This window comes from Esox lucius, chromosome 9 (genome assembly GCF_011004845.1).
Source record: "Esox lucius isolate fEsoLuc1 chromosome 9, fEsoLuc1.pri, whole genome shotgun sequence".
Classification (NCBI taxonomy): Eukaryota; Metazoa; Chordata; class Actinopteri; order Esociformes; family Esocidae; genus Esox; species Esox lucius.
The window spans coordinates 25388182-25405077 of NC_047577.1; the positions used below are offsets into that span (position 1 = coordinate 25388182).

At 38.1% G+C, this 16896-nt stretch overlaps 1 protein-coding gene across 1 annotated transcript in view; it reads right to left on the reverse strand.

Moving 5' to 3' along the window:
* Positions 1–16896, reverse strand: part of bdh2 (3-hydroxybutyrate dehydrogenase, type 2) — a 43057-nt gene that overhangs the window by 13642 nt on the left and 12519 nt on the right. Inside the window, exons 2-4 of the mRNA XM_010899099.5 lie at positions 11751–11841; positions 6180–6258; positions 3342–3438 (exon numbers count right to left, since the gene is read on the reverse strand). Of these exons, the coding sequence (XP_010897401.1) occupies positions 3342–3438; positions 6180–6258; positions 11751–11822 (248 nt within the window). The 5' untranslated portion in view covers positions 11823–11841. The remainder of the gene's footprint in view (positions 1–3341; positions 3439–6179; positions 6259–11750; positions 11842–16896) is intronic.

Sequence of the window (16896 nt, forward strand, 5' to 3'; positions counted from 1 at the left end):
AGGTTTCTCCCAATACTAAATTATTATTATTATTAGGTCTGCTTGCCAAACGCAAAGCACAACTATAAGTTGCTCCCATACTTCTTATTAGGTGTGCTTGACAAAGGCAAAGCACAACTAAAGGTTTCTCCCGTACTACTACTTATTATTATTATTCCTCCAGCTCTACAGCCTAAACGGTAAAAGCTATAAACACAAAACAAACTCCAAAACGTCCCACATGCTATGTTGCTTGAGCAGATATTTTTGATAGCTATTATACTTTTTAAACTTTATAAATATTTAAATGAGCCACCAATGTATTTCAATGGGGAAAACATTTCCATAGACTTGAGTGGTAAAAAAGTCAAATTCTAGACACATCTCCTTTTTAAGCTATCAATTCCAAACCAACACCAAGATGTTCAGTCTGCCCCAACCCAAGTTGCTTGTATTCAGATTTTTGATACTATGTTTACTTTTGTAATAATTAACATTCAAATCTTGCATAAATTAACGTGTTTCAGTGAGAGCCAAATTAATACAGAGGTTTAATTCAAAATGTTCATGCTTTAGGGCCAATCAACCTTTGATAACTTTAAAGGTTTGAGGCTATGCTAAATAAGAATTATATTATGTGTTTATGAACAACTGACTGCATAATTGCTAATTTACATCGTTAGGACATTACTGAGAATGACTCTTGAACTGAGCTATAGAAACCAACGTTGTTATGCCAGTATAGGCTACCCCTACATTAATTCGCTATTAGGCTGTATCTTTTGAACAGTTCGAGCTACAGACACAAAACCAGCTTTCATTCACCAGTTTAGCTATACCCACTTCAAATTATGTAACATTTATCGATTTTACATATATGCTATTTAGTGTAGTTAGTGTTAACTATTATACTATATCTTTGAAACTGTTTGAGCTACAGACATAAAACCAACTTTGTGTTACCAGTTTAGCTATCCCCTGTTCATATAATGACAATTTATTTAACGTATGCAATTTGCATAATTAGCATTAATTATCTATTTCTGTTGAACCATTCGTGCTACAGACACAAAATCTACTTTCTTTCACAGGTTTAAGCTATGACCTACTGCAAATTAAGAAATGGTTATCGATTTTACATATGCTGATTAGCGTAATTCATTTATATTAAATACTAGGCTGTATATTTTTTACCATTCGGGCTACAGACACAAAACAATCTTTATTTCACACGTTTAAGCTATCCCCACTGAAATTTCTGAAACAGTTATCGATATTACGTATGCTAATTAGAATAGTGTTAATGAACTACCAGGCTGTATATTTTGATCTGTTCGAGCTACAGACACGGGATCTGTCATTGGTAACACTATCTTTAACTATGCCAGGTGTGCTAATTTATGCTAATTGTCTACACCAAAAGTATATTTTGAGCCTTAAAATATGCAGACTTCAAACCATTCAATAGGTAAACACTATTTCAAACCATAAATAATTTTTAAACAGCTAGCAAGTACACCACATTTTCTTCAGGAAATGTACTTGTCTAGCTGAATTTGTGATTGTGTTTTGCATTTCTGGGCCACTGTAAGTCAGGTAGGTTGTCACTTAATCAACAAACAGAAACGACCGAATAACATCGGAGATCCAGGTTGCGACAACTCAATGCTACTTGCCCACAGGGAAAATGCAGCTATGCAGCACAGACGAACTACATATATCTCAGTCATCTGTCAGTAGAATATTACATAATGCCCTCCCCAGACTCCATATCCTGCAACAAATCATTCAGTTTCCTTATGATATTCGCCAACTACAAAGAAACAAAGCAGACTTTCTGATCATAGCTCGCCCACCTGGCGTAGCTGGTGCTATAGGTGGGGAACATAATTGCATAGTTGCGCTCTGATAACCACAAGAATGTTTACATTGACCATTTGGCATGGGGGTTACTGTCTTGGAAACCTGATCTTTGCTAGGGAGACACCCGTCAATGTATATATCAGCTTGTAACAAACATTACAGTGAGAAGAGATGCCTGTAACATCATGAGCTAATAGACTATGAAATGCTGCAATACATTATTGAATTACTCTCTCCCTTGACAACCGGGTATGCAATAATTATTTCAACCACTAAATGAAACTGCAGATTTCTAACACTATGATGAATATGACAGAGACCCCTCCTCTATCAGCCAATCACTCTGGGCATATTAAGTAACCTTGTTTGTGGAACACGACATCAACCTTACCAACAGGGTAAACCCCACCCTTTCTCTTAGCTTAAGACTTCTCCCCATTCCTTAGTAAAACTTGGTCTAAGCAGCTTTGTGAATAGGTTTTAAGAGGAAACTCTGAGCGAGGGGAATTTTTCCTCTGTGTAAATAGTTTTTCATCCCACTGAACAGTATCACCTACAGTGTACGTAGTATATGTAGACAAGGAAATTTACAAAATCTAATTTGGTATGTTTGCTAGTCTTTAAGAATTTATAGGTTGTGACTAAGGATTTAATTCCATTTTTTGTGATGTCCAACTCAAGATTATGGACTTTCCTTGTTGCACTCTACTGCAAATCTTTCTGTTATCACATAGGTCACCCAACAGGGGAGGTTTTAGTTCGTACACACACATACTGAAATGTATCATCTAGATAACAATCGTGACGGAACTCAAAGGACACAAAATTACCACAAGTAGTCACTAGAGAGCCATGTGACTAGGCATTCCAATGTCCACCCACAACAGGCAGTGCAGCGGAGCCAATTTGCAGCATCCTGCAGATTATCAGGTGCGCCACCACCAGGATTTGAAAACCTGGTACAATGACGGTCTGGGTCCTGCCATACGACTGACTTCTTAATAACACAGTCTTAACTGCGGTCCAAGGGACAAAGTCTTAGAAATCTTTTGTATACCCATCCTCTGACTTTTGTCTATCCATGTTTTCTCATGGATCTTTCGAAAGTACCTTTCTGCCATTGGTTGATTCTATACTTTGAATTGCACTACTAAGCAGAAGAGACCTTTTTGAACTGTTTTTCTTCACTAAAATGGATCATAGATGGAAGAACTTAGCATGATTTGAGATCAAGAAGGTGGTGGGTTATACCTCAGCAAGTTCGCAATTAAATTTCTAAGGGGGGGTGTTCACTAATCCAATTAGTATTTTACGGTAAAATTTCATTTAGACCTTTTTTTTACTAGAACATTGTGGGTTACTGTTTGTAAATAAAGCCGGAAATGCTGATATGCGTTTTCATTTCAGGCGGTAACGCAAAGAAAGATGAACACTTTGAAAGGGGGTGGTGACTTTCTATACCTACTGTAATTACAAAAAACAGGACAAAGCATAACTACCCAGCAACATTCAACAGCACATCTACGCGGTCAAACTCCTTGGCCAGAGCTTCCACTTGGTCCTTCTTGGTCACATCCACCACCTTAGTCTTGATACCTAGGGTAGGAGATAAAACGTAAGAAAATAAATTGCAGAACTACAATAAGACAGGAGACTCAGTCATCTTAAGTGACATAAAATAAGTCCTAAATTGATAAAAATGTTCACGTATTTACTGTAAATCTAACTTTTTTTTCATTGGGTAGGTATACACAGAACATTAAAATATAAGTTTATTATTAAGACAGAAGTTCACAGCGGAGACAAACATGACACAGCCCATTTGAGAAGCTGTAGAATACAGAGGTCGACCGACAGTGGATTTTTAAAGGCCTATATAATAACAATAGTTTGGAGCAGGAAATAGCTGAATAATCGGCCAATACCCCCCGCCCCCATCTGAAAAAGCGACCCTGGTGGAAAACAATTTGTGACTTTATAAGAAACAGGACAACTGAACATCAAAGTCAAAGTAAATACCTAAATAAACAAATCTGGAACTGAACATCAAACTGATTCTAGTATGCAAAATTACCGTGGGTGGGAGCCAGCCACACACACACATGGAAAAAAGTTAAGAGACCACTGCAAAATGATCACTTTCGCTCATTTAACTATTCATAGGTATGTTTGAGTAAAATTAACTACTGACAACATTACTCCCAAAGATATTGTCATTTAGAGTATTTATTTGTAGGCAAATAACTGGTCAAAATAACCAAAAAAATATGCTTTCAAACCTCAAATAATGCAAAGAAAACAAATTCATATTCATTTTTCAACAACAAAATACTAATGTTCAGAAATCAATATTTGGTGGAATAACCCTGATATAGATATACCCTGATATAATAACCACAAAGACAAATCTACCCGATTCCTGCCTTGCTGAAGCATCCCCAGATCATCACCAATCCTCCACCAAATTTCACAGTAGGTGCGAGCCATTGTGACTTGTAGGCCTCTCCGGGTCTCCGTCTAACCATTAGATGACCAGGTGTTGGGCAAAGCTGAAAATCTGACTGGTCAGAGAAGATGACCGTACTCTCTATGGTCAAATCCTTGGTCAAAATCCTTATGGTCTTTTGCAAACTTCAGCATGGTTCTTCTTTGATTCTCACTGATGAAGGGCTTTTTTTTTTTTACTTTGCCCGACTTCAGCCCTGCCCCTAGGAGCCGGTTGCGAACCGTCCTCGTCGTGCACTTCACCCCAGCGGCTGTTTGCCATTCTTTTTGTAGGTCACTTAATGTCATCCTACGTTTGTTGTGATATTCGAATGAGTTGACGGTCATCTCAGTCAGTGGACAGTCGTTTTTGCACTCTGCCAGTCTCTCCCCAATGTCTGTTGCTTGACCTTGTTCTTATTAACTGCCATCTTTGACATTTTCAGGATGGAAGCAACCTGACACTCCCTCTGTATCACTCACTGTAGCCAGAAATGAACCCTGCTTTCTCTCACTCAAACCTTTTCTTTTCAAGTCTTTTGTCATGCTGAATAGTCTTTTTTTAATTCAAATTACCTTTGAGGTACTACTTGCACTGTTTTTGCCATCCAGCCGGTCCTATTGCAAGAGGATAGTGATTTTCTTGTTAAATTAGATTAGGTTCAGGTAATCACTTAATCAGTACCTCATTAAGTAAAATGAGGTGTGCCTGTGTTGGAATTTAACAGACACTGGAATGGAATGGTTGCATTACATGTAGAGATGCTGAATAAAGAAAAATTAGGAGTGGTCTCTTAATTTTTTTCAGAGCTGTAAAGTGGATATAAAAAGTCTATACACCCCTGTTAAAATGCCAGGGTTTGTGATGTAAAAGAATGAGACAAAGATAAATCATGTCAGAACATTTTCCAGTCTTAATGTGAACTGTCGGAGGTGAGGATGGCAGTTAGGCAAAACTGACAGCACCAGGTAGAGATGTTAGTTATGCAATGTTTGGGCAAATAGAAACTGGAGGAAATTGACAAGAATAGATCTGGCAGATGCAAAGGCACAACAGAATCACTGAGAGTCAACAGCTTGCGAGATAGGTGGATCAAAGGAGAAATAGCTTCAAGCACAGCATAACACTGGTCGAAGTAAGCAAGTCTCAGTTTCTACTGTGAAGAGAAGATTGAGCTGCAGGTTTAACAGGTTAGAGGAGCAGTATGAAAGGCATTTTTAAGATGGGAAAATAAGAAAAAAGGCCTTGCCAGGGCCATTAAGCCCCACCAGGGTACTACTGAAGACTTAGGTCTTACAGACTGATTAACCTAAATTTGATTAATCCCAGAAATTCCCAGCTTTGTAAACATTCTATTCGTTGTAACAGAGACCATTCACAGAACGATCTTAGAATGTTCACAGATTGTTCGCTACTTTGAATCCTCCAGAAAACACTCAATGTTCACACAACCTCCCAATTTCTTTATAAGAACACAAAACCAACCATGGAAATGAATTAAGACCATTTGTTCCAGCAACCCCAGAAAATAAAGAATACAGAAAATTCTGAATTTAACTTTTGCTAGTTGGGTGATTTCACACACAGCCATTACTTTGATCCGGCACTTGAACTTCAGACAGCATCAACAAATGGATTCCACAAAAAAGGTGTTACTGATCATGTGATCTCATCATGATGAGAACAAAAATTTGAACACTGCTACATATTTAAAACATCCATCCGTGACCGAAAACTCTGCTGGGTCATGCTGAAAATGTTTAAAAAATAATTAAAAAGAACCTAAAACAAAGACAGGAGACAAACAGACCAGAAAATGTATAATACATATATATATATATATACACATCACCAGGGAGTCCATCCAGTTCTTTCAGCTTTTCTGCATTGATATCCGTTGCAGTAACTTGAGCTCCCTCTTTGGCAAAAGCCTATGGTATGAAATAGAAAGTTATTTGCGGTTACACACAGTAATATCAAACAATCTGTAAACAAGTAAGACAAAAAGGTTACATTTTGTATGGGACAATAACAACAATTAAAAAACATATTCACAAGCTAGGTTTCCATCCAATTGCCAACAGATTTCCATGCAAGTATTCTAAAATAAGCATTAACAACATTCAAATTGTTCAGGGAAAAAATGCATTGCATGCTGACTTAGTGTACATTTAAGATACTTTTAATTACTTCTAAATAATAAAAGTGCTGTGTGAAATGGAGGAATTACAGGACTTTAAATATCTTAGGTGGTTCTTAACACCTAAGGTCTTCTCCCCCGGGTGCTGGCCAGGGCACAGATAAGACTACTTGGATTCCAGGTTATTATTGAGTCAGTACCGAATATGGTACAGTACAGTGATGCAACATAGGCTAGTTGGGGTTTGGGCAACTGTATTTATCAAATATGTATTGGTATGTATGTGTACATGCATGGCTGTGAGTTTGTGTAGTTCTCTCTGATGGACGCACACAGGCTTTGGCTATGATAACAGAAGTCAACCAAAGGGAAAACAGGAGAGAACTTCTTGACCTTAGCTAGATAGAGCAGCAGAGTCAGTTTCCCTTCCTACAAATTGAAGATTGCCCATGATGCACTGCTTCCTTTAAAAGGGGTGGGCTACATTCCCCACAAATTAACAATAGCCAGGGTTTTTCCTGCATTCAAAACACAAAGGTGATAACCTCCCCGAAATCTCACACAGCCTCTGTGCCAGCATGGCAAAAAAAGATTTTGCGCTCATACATAAAATCCAAGCGAATCACTGCAGCGAATGTGACAGTAGGAGGAAACTTATACCCATATTGGCAGTTTTTCCTTCCCATTTGGGCTATTTTTAATGGGCTTGGGTGGGTAGATTTTTGTGGAGTCTGTGGGAGATTTAGCTATTTACTTTCAATAAAATCTGGCAACCGTGTATACAGGACCACACCAATCCTTACATCACAGAGAGTAACGTCAGAAACATTATTGGATCTTAGTTCTTTTACACACATGTCAAAATATATCAATAGGATTTATTACGTTTTAAACTATACCAATTGATGTAGTTAAATTAAACTACGTCAATTTAACAGGAACATTGCATAACAACAAAAACAGACAACAATAATATTGACTGTGATTAATTATAAAACTGATGAGTGATTTCCTTTTTTTAATATTAAATAATAAAAACTTAGTTGCTTGTATTTTGGTTGCTATTAGGGAGGACACTGCAGCATGCAGTAGCCACTCAAGTGGACAACAGGGCAGATTTAACAATATAACAGGTATTTTTCAAGGGTGTAGTCAGATATATTATTTTACTGCATAGCCAGTTATGTTAAGTATATCAGAGGGGTGTGCAGGAGAGAGGAGTAGGGGTTGGGGTACAACCTTTGACTAATTTTGAGCATGAAAAAAACCCTATCCTAATGATCTCAGTAGTACATTAGCTCCCCATAGCCTTTTGTACATTTTATACTCAAGCTATAGGATGAAATATGCTTTCAAAAAAAAAAATCCAGACAAACACGGAATTCAACAAAAAGAAAATAAGTATAGTTAATATAAAAATGTTACTCTAAAATAGTAATTTTTAATCAATTTATTTAATCCATCTTAGAATAAAACTATAACGTAACAAAATGTGAAAAAGGTTATGGGATCTGGATACTTTCCAAATGCACTTTCAGCTGGAAGCCTGTGCCTCTTGTTCACAAATAGTGAAGTGCTTGATCTAAAACAACGGCTCCACAAAGTGTAGGTTACAGCAGCATTTTCTATATTGTGTTTAGGGTCAAGTGCAGGCTCCAGAATTTAACTTCATCCATGTAGTGTGGCAGTCACAGATGGTTTTTGTTATGGGACTGTGTGGATGAAAAAACTGCCTAGGGTATTTATATGGAGATATATGGTGATATTACAACCCTGTTTCCAAAAACGTTGGGATGCTGTGTAAAATGTAAAGAAACACCGAATGCAATGATGTAAATATAAAATAAACCCTATATATTTAAGAGAAAATAGTACCAAGACAACATATCAAATGTGGATTGTTATTGTTTCTTGGAAAATACATGCTCACTTTGAGGCCTGCCGCACGTTTCAAAAAAGCTGGGACAGAGGCACCAAAAGAAATGTTGTGTAATGCAAAAAATAAATAAACCTGGTAAAACATGACAACTAATTAAGTCAATTGGCAAAATATCAGTAACATGATTCGGTATTAAAAGATAATTCCAGAGAGGATGGGTCTGTCAGAAGTGAGGATGAAGAGGGGTTCACCACTCCATGAAAGGGTGCACAGGCAAATACTGCCACAATTCAAGAAGAACATATCACAAAATAAAATTGAGTTTGGGGGATCTCATCATCTATGGTACACACTAGCATTAAACGATTCAGAGAATCTGGAGTAATCTCTGCATGCATGGAACAAGGACAAAAACCAATATTGGATGGCCATGATCTTTGGGCTCTCAGGCGGCCATGCAAAAAAAAAAAAAAGACTATTCTCTAGTGGACATCAATGCATGGGCTCAGGAACACTTCCGAAAACTATTTTCTGTGAACCCAGTAAGTAACAGCATCCACAAATGCAAGTTAAAACTCTACCATGCAAAGAAGAAGCAATATATAAACATGATCCAAAAGCCCCAGCGCCTACTCTGGGCCTGAGCTAATTTAAGATGGTCTGAGACAAAGTGGAAAACTGTCCTGTGGTCTGAAGAATCAAAATTTGAAATTCTGTTTGGGAATCATGGACGCCGGGTCCTCTATGCTAAAGAGGAGAGGGACCATCCGGATTCTTATGAGAACACAGTGCTATGGGGGTATGGGGGTGGATTAGTGCACATGGTATGGATGACTTAATAATATATACAGGTTGGGGAGCCACATGCCATCCAGACAACGTCTTTTTTTTAGGGAAGGCCTTGCTTATTTCAGAAGAACAATGCCAAGCCACATTGTGTACATATCACAACAGCATGGCTCTGTAGTAAGAACATGGTTCTTAAACTGGCCTGCTTGCAGTCTAGACCTGTCCCCTATTGAAAACATTTGGTGCATTATAAAAAGACATATACAGCAAAGGAGATCCTGAAATGTTGGGCAGTTGAAATCCAATATCAAGCAAGAATTGGACAACATTCCACTTTCAAAACAACAGCAATTGGTCTCTTCAGTTCCAAAACGCTTACAGCGTTGTTAAGAGGTTATGCAACACAGTGGTAAACATGCCAATGTCCAACCTTTTTTGACACGTGTTGCTGGTATTAAATTGCATATATATTTCCAAAAACAATAATTTCTCTGCTTCAACATATATTTTGCCTTTGTATTTTTTTCATTTAAATATGAGGATACATATTTTGCACATCACTGCATTCTATTTTTATTTTAATTTCACACAAAATCCCAACTGTTTTGGAATCAGGGTTGTAAAAGAATCGAAAAAAACTAAACTGAAACAAAAATGAAGAATGAAAAAACGCATCAAATTCATTTCCACCACCCTGTGATGTGGGAGGATGACAGAACATGATTAAATTGTATCATTTTGTAATGATTTCTCATTATATATCAATGTGCATAAAAGTACAGTGGGAGAACAAGTATTTGATACACTGCCTATTTTGCAGGTTTTCCCACTTACAAAGCATGTAGAAGTCTGTAATCTTAGGTACTCTTCAACTGTGAGTGACGGAATCAAAATTAAGAATATCTCATTGTATGATTTTTTAAGTAATTCATTTGCATTTTATTGCATGATATAAGTATTTGTTACATCAACAAAGCAGAACTTAATATTTGGTACAGAAACCTTTGTTTGCAATTACAGAGATCATACGTTTCCTGTAGTTCTTGACCAGGTTTGCACACACTGCAGCAGGGATTTTGGCCCACTCCTCCATACAGTCCTTCTCCAGATCCTTCAGGTTTCGGGGCTGTCGCTGGGCAATACGGACTTTCAGCTCCCTCCAAAGATTTTCTATTGGGTTCAGGTATGGAGACTGTCTAGGCAACTGCAGGACCTTGAGATGCTTCTTACGGAGCCACTCCTTAGTTGCCCTGGCTGTGTGTTTTGGGTCGTTGTCATGCTGGAAGACCCAGCCACGACCCATCTTCAATGCTCTTACTGAGGGAAGGAGGTTGTTGGCCAAGATCTCGCGATACATGGCCCCATCCATCCTCCCCTCAATGCGGTACAGTAGTCCTGTCCCCTTTGCAGAAAAGCATCCCCAAAGAATGGGATGTGTTCTTGTGGTTGACGTTGTACTCATCCTTCTTCTTCCTCCAAACATGGCGAGTGGAATTTAAACCAAAAAGCTCTATTTTTGTCTCATCATGACCTTCTCCCATTCCTCCTCTGGATCATCCAGATGGTCATTGGCAAACTTCAGACGGGCCTGGATATGCGCTGGCTTGAGCAGGGGGACCTTGCGTGCACTGCAGGATTATAATCCATGACGGCGTAGTGTGTTACTAATGGTTTTCTTTGAGACTGTGGTCCCAGCTCTCTTCAGGTCATTGACCAGGTCCTGCCGTGTAGTTCTGGGCTGATCCTTCACCTTCATCATGACCATTGATGCCCCACTAGGTAAGATCTTGCATGCAGCCCCAGACTGTGGGAGATTGACCGTCACCTTGAACTTCTTCCATTTTCTAATAATTGCGCCAACAGTTGTTGCCTTCTCACCAAGCTGCTTGCCTATTGTCCTGTTGCCCATCCCAGCCTTGTGCAGGTCTACACTTTTATCCCTGATGTCCTTACACAGCTCTCTGGTCTTGGCCATTGTGGAGAGGTTGGAGTCTGTTTGATTGAGTGTGTGGACAGGTGTCTTTTATACAGGTAATGAGTTCAAACAGGTGCAGTTAATACAGGTAATGAGTGGAGAACAGGAGGGCTTCTTAAAGAAAAACTAACAGGTCAGTGAGAGCCAGAATTCTTACTGGTTGGTAGGTGATCAAAAACGTATGTCATGAAATAAAAAGCAAATTAATTATTTAAAAATCATATAATGTGATTTTCTGGATTTTTGATATGATAAAAAATTACAGACCTCTACATGCTTTGTAAGTGGGATAACCTGCAAAAACGGCAGTGTATCAAATACTTGTTCTCCCCATTGTATTTTCTTATTCTCACATCATACTTTAACAAACAAATCAAGGTAGAACAAATTGTCAATAGAAAACTCAGGCAACGCTCTGTTTTTATCAGACGTGATGTGATTCTTTTACACTACATAACTGTTTTATTACACACTGTCTATCCATTAATACTTTTGAAAGTTTACTAAATTAAGACCTGGTGGGGTAAAATAAAAGTTGCTTGCAGGATACATTCAGAACAGAAATTCACAATATCATCACTGCTTGTGTATCAAATATATCCTAGCGGTAATCAAAAGAAAAAAGAAAAGTAAATATTACAATGGCTGCAGCTCTTCCTATGCCTTGGGCTCCTGCTGACAAAACAATTACTTTCCCGTCGAGGCGGCCCATGATGATTCTATCGGTAATCCTGCAAATTAACAAACAAGATAATTAGTTTAGTTGGTCAAATCATAGCCAAGACATTAGTGTTAAAGATGCTGTGGTAGATTTACAGTGCCTTTGGATATTAAATGTCTCAATAAATAAATGTATACATAAAAAAGCATTTTCTTTATAATGATAAATTAATCAATATTATTTCAATATTTAATTATTTCTGTATTTATTTCCTTGTCCTTAAGCTAATGCAGGCTTTCATAAGAGAGGCGATTAACGTATTGACCATGCCCCCCTTTGCCAACTCCACTCACTGTTTGGGGGGGGCGCACATTTTGTAACCAATAGTTACCCATTACAGAGCATTGAAAAACTGAGGGAAAAGGATCCAAATACTTGAACTTCTGCTACTATTTAATATTACATTTCATACCTTATATTAAGACATCCATAAACGACACTACCTGTCAAAAATATAGAACATCTACATTTTTCCAAGTTTTATTTATATTCACACAGTTGAATGTCTCAATGTACATCGAAATTATGCCAAGAACAAATAAACAATTGGAAATAAACATTGAATGGTTAAAATGTTTTATCTAAATGTTTGACTCAAATCAGCCACCACTTTTGCAGATATAGCAGCCAAACACACTTGTGGCATTTCAACAATGGAAATTAAATATTGTTAAGAAAGCTCTACCCAACACTGTTGCAGAAGTTCCCACAAATGTGTTGCACTTGTAAAGTTGCCGTGATATCACCCTTCCGCAGAGTTCATCCCAAACCAGCTCGATTGGGTTTATGTCTGGAGATTGTGCTGGCCATTGAAGCCGGCCATCTTGTGGGTAGTACTTTTTATCTAAGGTAGTTCTGACACAGTCTGGAGGTACTATTGTGCTCAAAAGTTTGCACACCCATGGAGAATTGGTAATATATGTACCATTTAAAAAAGAAAACACGTGTGAGTAGGCAAAACATGTCCTTAATTTCTTATGGGATTCACATTAAACTGTAGGTCATAACAGAATAGCACAATCATAAAACAAAACATGGCAACAAAGAAAAAAAGTGAACTGACCCCTGTTCAAAAGTCTGCATACCCTTAGTTCTAAATACTGTGTATTGCCCCCTAAAGCATCACTGACAGTGTGCAGTCTTTTGTAATCGTTGTCTGAGGCCCCGAATTCTTCCCTGTTGACCAAATGTACAAGAACATCTTCAAGGAGAAGATTATCTGTGACTATGATGTCTATGTGCAGTCTCTGATCAATGACCTTCAGTCTGCTATGTTCTGAGCTTTGCAATGGAGCACCAGTCGAACGAGTACAGTTAGAGGGTCAAGGACGAGCCCATCAATATTGGAGACCAAGTCCTGGTGGCTAACAAAGGAGACTGGGGGATGTGCAAAGTTGCAGAAAAGTGGGATGCAGAAATATACACTGTAGTAGGTTCCAAACCAGCACATTTAGACACATCCACATTTAAAAGATCCATGGTCATGCTGGAAATGTGACAGTCATGCAGATGAACCTCCTTCTTCAAGTCAACTTCCTACCCTTGGATGAGACACAGGATGTGTCTGGATCCTGCTACCAGAGATGACAGTATGGCTAGTAACTCTCCTGAAACAGATGTGCCTGAAAATGAGTTAAAACTCCCTTAAAAAATGCTCCCTGCTGGGTGGATCTAATGATGATTGCCCTACTTCCTGGTTTCCAGAAGAACCTTTGGCTGAAGATGCTTCTGAAGATATTGGCAGCAACAAGTGACACAGATGGATTCACACTCTGATAAGCTTCCTCTGGCTGGTGCTGCTAGTGCTGCTACCACCCTCTTCTGTCCCTCAATGCCCACCAGATGTAGACCAGCCTGGACAGAGGATCTACACACGCAATCATCCAGTAAACAAGTATGATAGGGTTATCAAGCTGGTCCATAGACTGATAGAGTCTACAGTGCAACAGACAATGAGTTAGACAGAGGCTGCAGTTATTAGTGAATTGGCCAACATAGTTGTTGAGTCATTTTATGTCACGGTATTAGAAGTTACTGTCTAAGCCCTTATGGTGTAAAAGGCACCTCATATTCCTATAGGGAGTTATGAGGCCTGATCAATTTCTATACTCTCTTAATCTTTTAATTGGTAGCTATTCAGCTGGTATAATCAAGTGTGGCTTAGTAATGCTTAGGGCTGGTATCTTGACAAATATATCTTACATTTATTTATTTTCGTAATATCCAGATGTTTGTGGAATACTGGTAGAGTGTGTGCAGCAAGTGTTAAACTCATTGTATGAGTTAACGTTACGTGTGCTGCTTCCAGCACCAACGTTACTTGAGGTTCAGATTTAACTGTTTAGTTATTGCAATAAACTGATCAAAAACTAAGATGATATACAAACATTGTGATGAAGATTTGCAAAACGTTTGAATTCATACTACATCAGGTCCTTCCACAAGACAACAACCAAACAGCTTTTAAAATGTTCGTTCTTTAAATAGAGTTCAGGGCTATGGCGAATTTATAAAAGTGGTGTGAACCCAGAATAACTAACTCCGCCGAGATTTACTTGTTAAATGGGTCAAAAGTATGCCGAAACCAACGTTTAACAATGCTTGTTTTCTGAATAATGTTCTAAAAAAGTTGCCAGGGCATCATGTTGCAAACAGAATATTTAGATTTTCTTTCTTTTCTTCTATTTCCCTGCATATGATAAACAATCTTCACTGTTTGTGAGACATAGGCTAACATCTTCTTGCAGAAGATTGAACCGCTTATTGTTTTTTTCCATTAGTTGCAGTTTCAGGATGTTGCCATGTTGCTGAAGGTGAAATGCAATAGTATCAAGAAGTACATCAAATTGCACTCAGGCTTCACCTATTCAGAATTCATCAGGGAAGGTAAATCTTTTGAAGGCCAAACAAAATATGTAGTCAATTTAACAAGAAATCACAGCACGATATTATCTGTGGCTGATCTATTTAAATACCTTTGGCTGTATTTAACAGTTTATATTACATGTTGTGTCATAATCTTTTATTTTAATTGCAGGGCTTTACTTTTAATAACATTATTATTTTTAGTTTAACCGAGTTAAGCAGGATGATTACATATTTGATCCAGGTGACTTTATCTGTTTACGTTCCCTCCTTTTTTACAGTCAAAAACAAGTTTGGGCTTCCTGATGTAGCTCAACTTGACATTTTTGATTAAACTGACAGCAGTAGAGGAAGACATTCTTCTAGAGCTGTTGGAGGCCAATCCAGACATGTGCCTGACATGTCTCACAAACATTTAAAAAATTAAATGTGGAAAAAAACATTCGCGGTAACAAAGGTTGTCTGGCTGTCTGCTTTGCGAGTGGGCGCGCTAGCGCGCCTGACCGTACAGATCCATATGTCCGACACAACTGAAGCGTGGTGTCGCGACATCATACAGCCATGGTTGATGCTCCACGCCCCTGAACAGCAGCTGATTTGATAAACGCGTGATGTGGGTCTGGCTACTCGAGAATTTCAACAGAGTGTCATGGTGGCTCGTTGAGAATACAATCTCGTATTTTACAAAAATAGTTCACTGAAACGTGTTTCTGAAAACATTGTCAGCGAGAAATAGGCCATGCAGTTGCTGAATCTGTATTCATTTCAGCTCAACAAAGGATAGTTTGAAAGATATTCGTCTACTTCTACTGGATACTCTACAACTGTGAAACTTCAATTAATGTTAATATTTGTTTCAATCACTGAATGAAGCCTGCTATATTTGGGACAGTAGTCGCGACCTTATATTGCTTGCACAAAACTCTTGATCAGCATTCAAAATGTGTTTATTGTTGTTCATTTTAAACCGTTATTGCACAGAGAGCGTGAGGGCAAGAGAGTGAAAGTGCTAGTGAGTGAGCGTGAGGTCTGCGGTCTTGGTCATCATTTGATATACTTGTTTTTGTGTAGGTAATAAGTTGTCAAATGTTTAAACTTAAACAGACTACCTATACAAGTGGTTATGTCTCTTTGTATTAATTTGTCCTGTTATTGATGTAATGCGCGTATTTGACAAAATGCGCGTCATTGACAAAATGCGCATGCACAACCAGATGTTCGAATAGTTTGAATATTATGTGTTTTTTTAGAGGGAATATTCGAATGTCATTTTTGAGGAATTTTGACAGCCCTAATGGTTAGGTCTATTTGATGCAGCTGACATTGACCTTTCTTTATGGAACGAACATGGCAGTGGGCAAAGTTGGGCCAAATTTGTTACACATTACTTAAAATATAATCTGAATACTTTAGTGTTACTTAAAATGTTTATACTAAAATGAATAAAGCCACATAAAGTTAAGTTAATCAAATTCTCTCTTAAAGAATTGTCTCCTTTAGATCATTCAACACCATCTTCCCTCACGGACGCCATATCACTTTCTTCAAGTGACAGTGACCTTAGAGAACTGGGTATTACTACCACAGTCAGAAATAGATCCAGCAAAGAAGACATGAGCAGTTTTGCAACAAAGGCTTCCATGTCAGAGGTGGCAAAGGAGGTAAAGAGCTGAAAAAGTCTTATTTTGAATTACTATCAATAATAAGGTGTCACGTTTAATTGAGATGATCACCAATCGAAGCATATTGCTCCCTTCATAGATGTTTACCTTTCACAACACTGCTGTTTTTTGTCATTCCTCTGAACTTTCACCCTTAGTCTATACAGACATGTTGTGGTATGTTTTTTCTAATAGACAGAATTGAACACAAACTTATTTTTACTTTTCCTATTATGCGAGTAGATGGTAGAAAAGGCCTTGCTTAAGAAGCCTGGAGGAGAGGATATTCTTGAAGAGTACACGTCAGAAAATTCACTAATGCACCGCACTCGGAGACAGCTTGTCAACATATTGGCGAGTGATATGACTTATGATTTACATGGGTTAGATTTAAAAAGGTTTTTATTACAAAGAAATGTAATATGGCTGTAAGCTTGTAATGATATAACTAATGTTTCTTGTACGATAAAGACATTAAAGATTTACTTTCTCTCTATAGCAGGATTCCTTCACGTCAGCAGGAGAAGTATGCCCTGGGA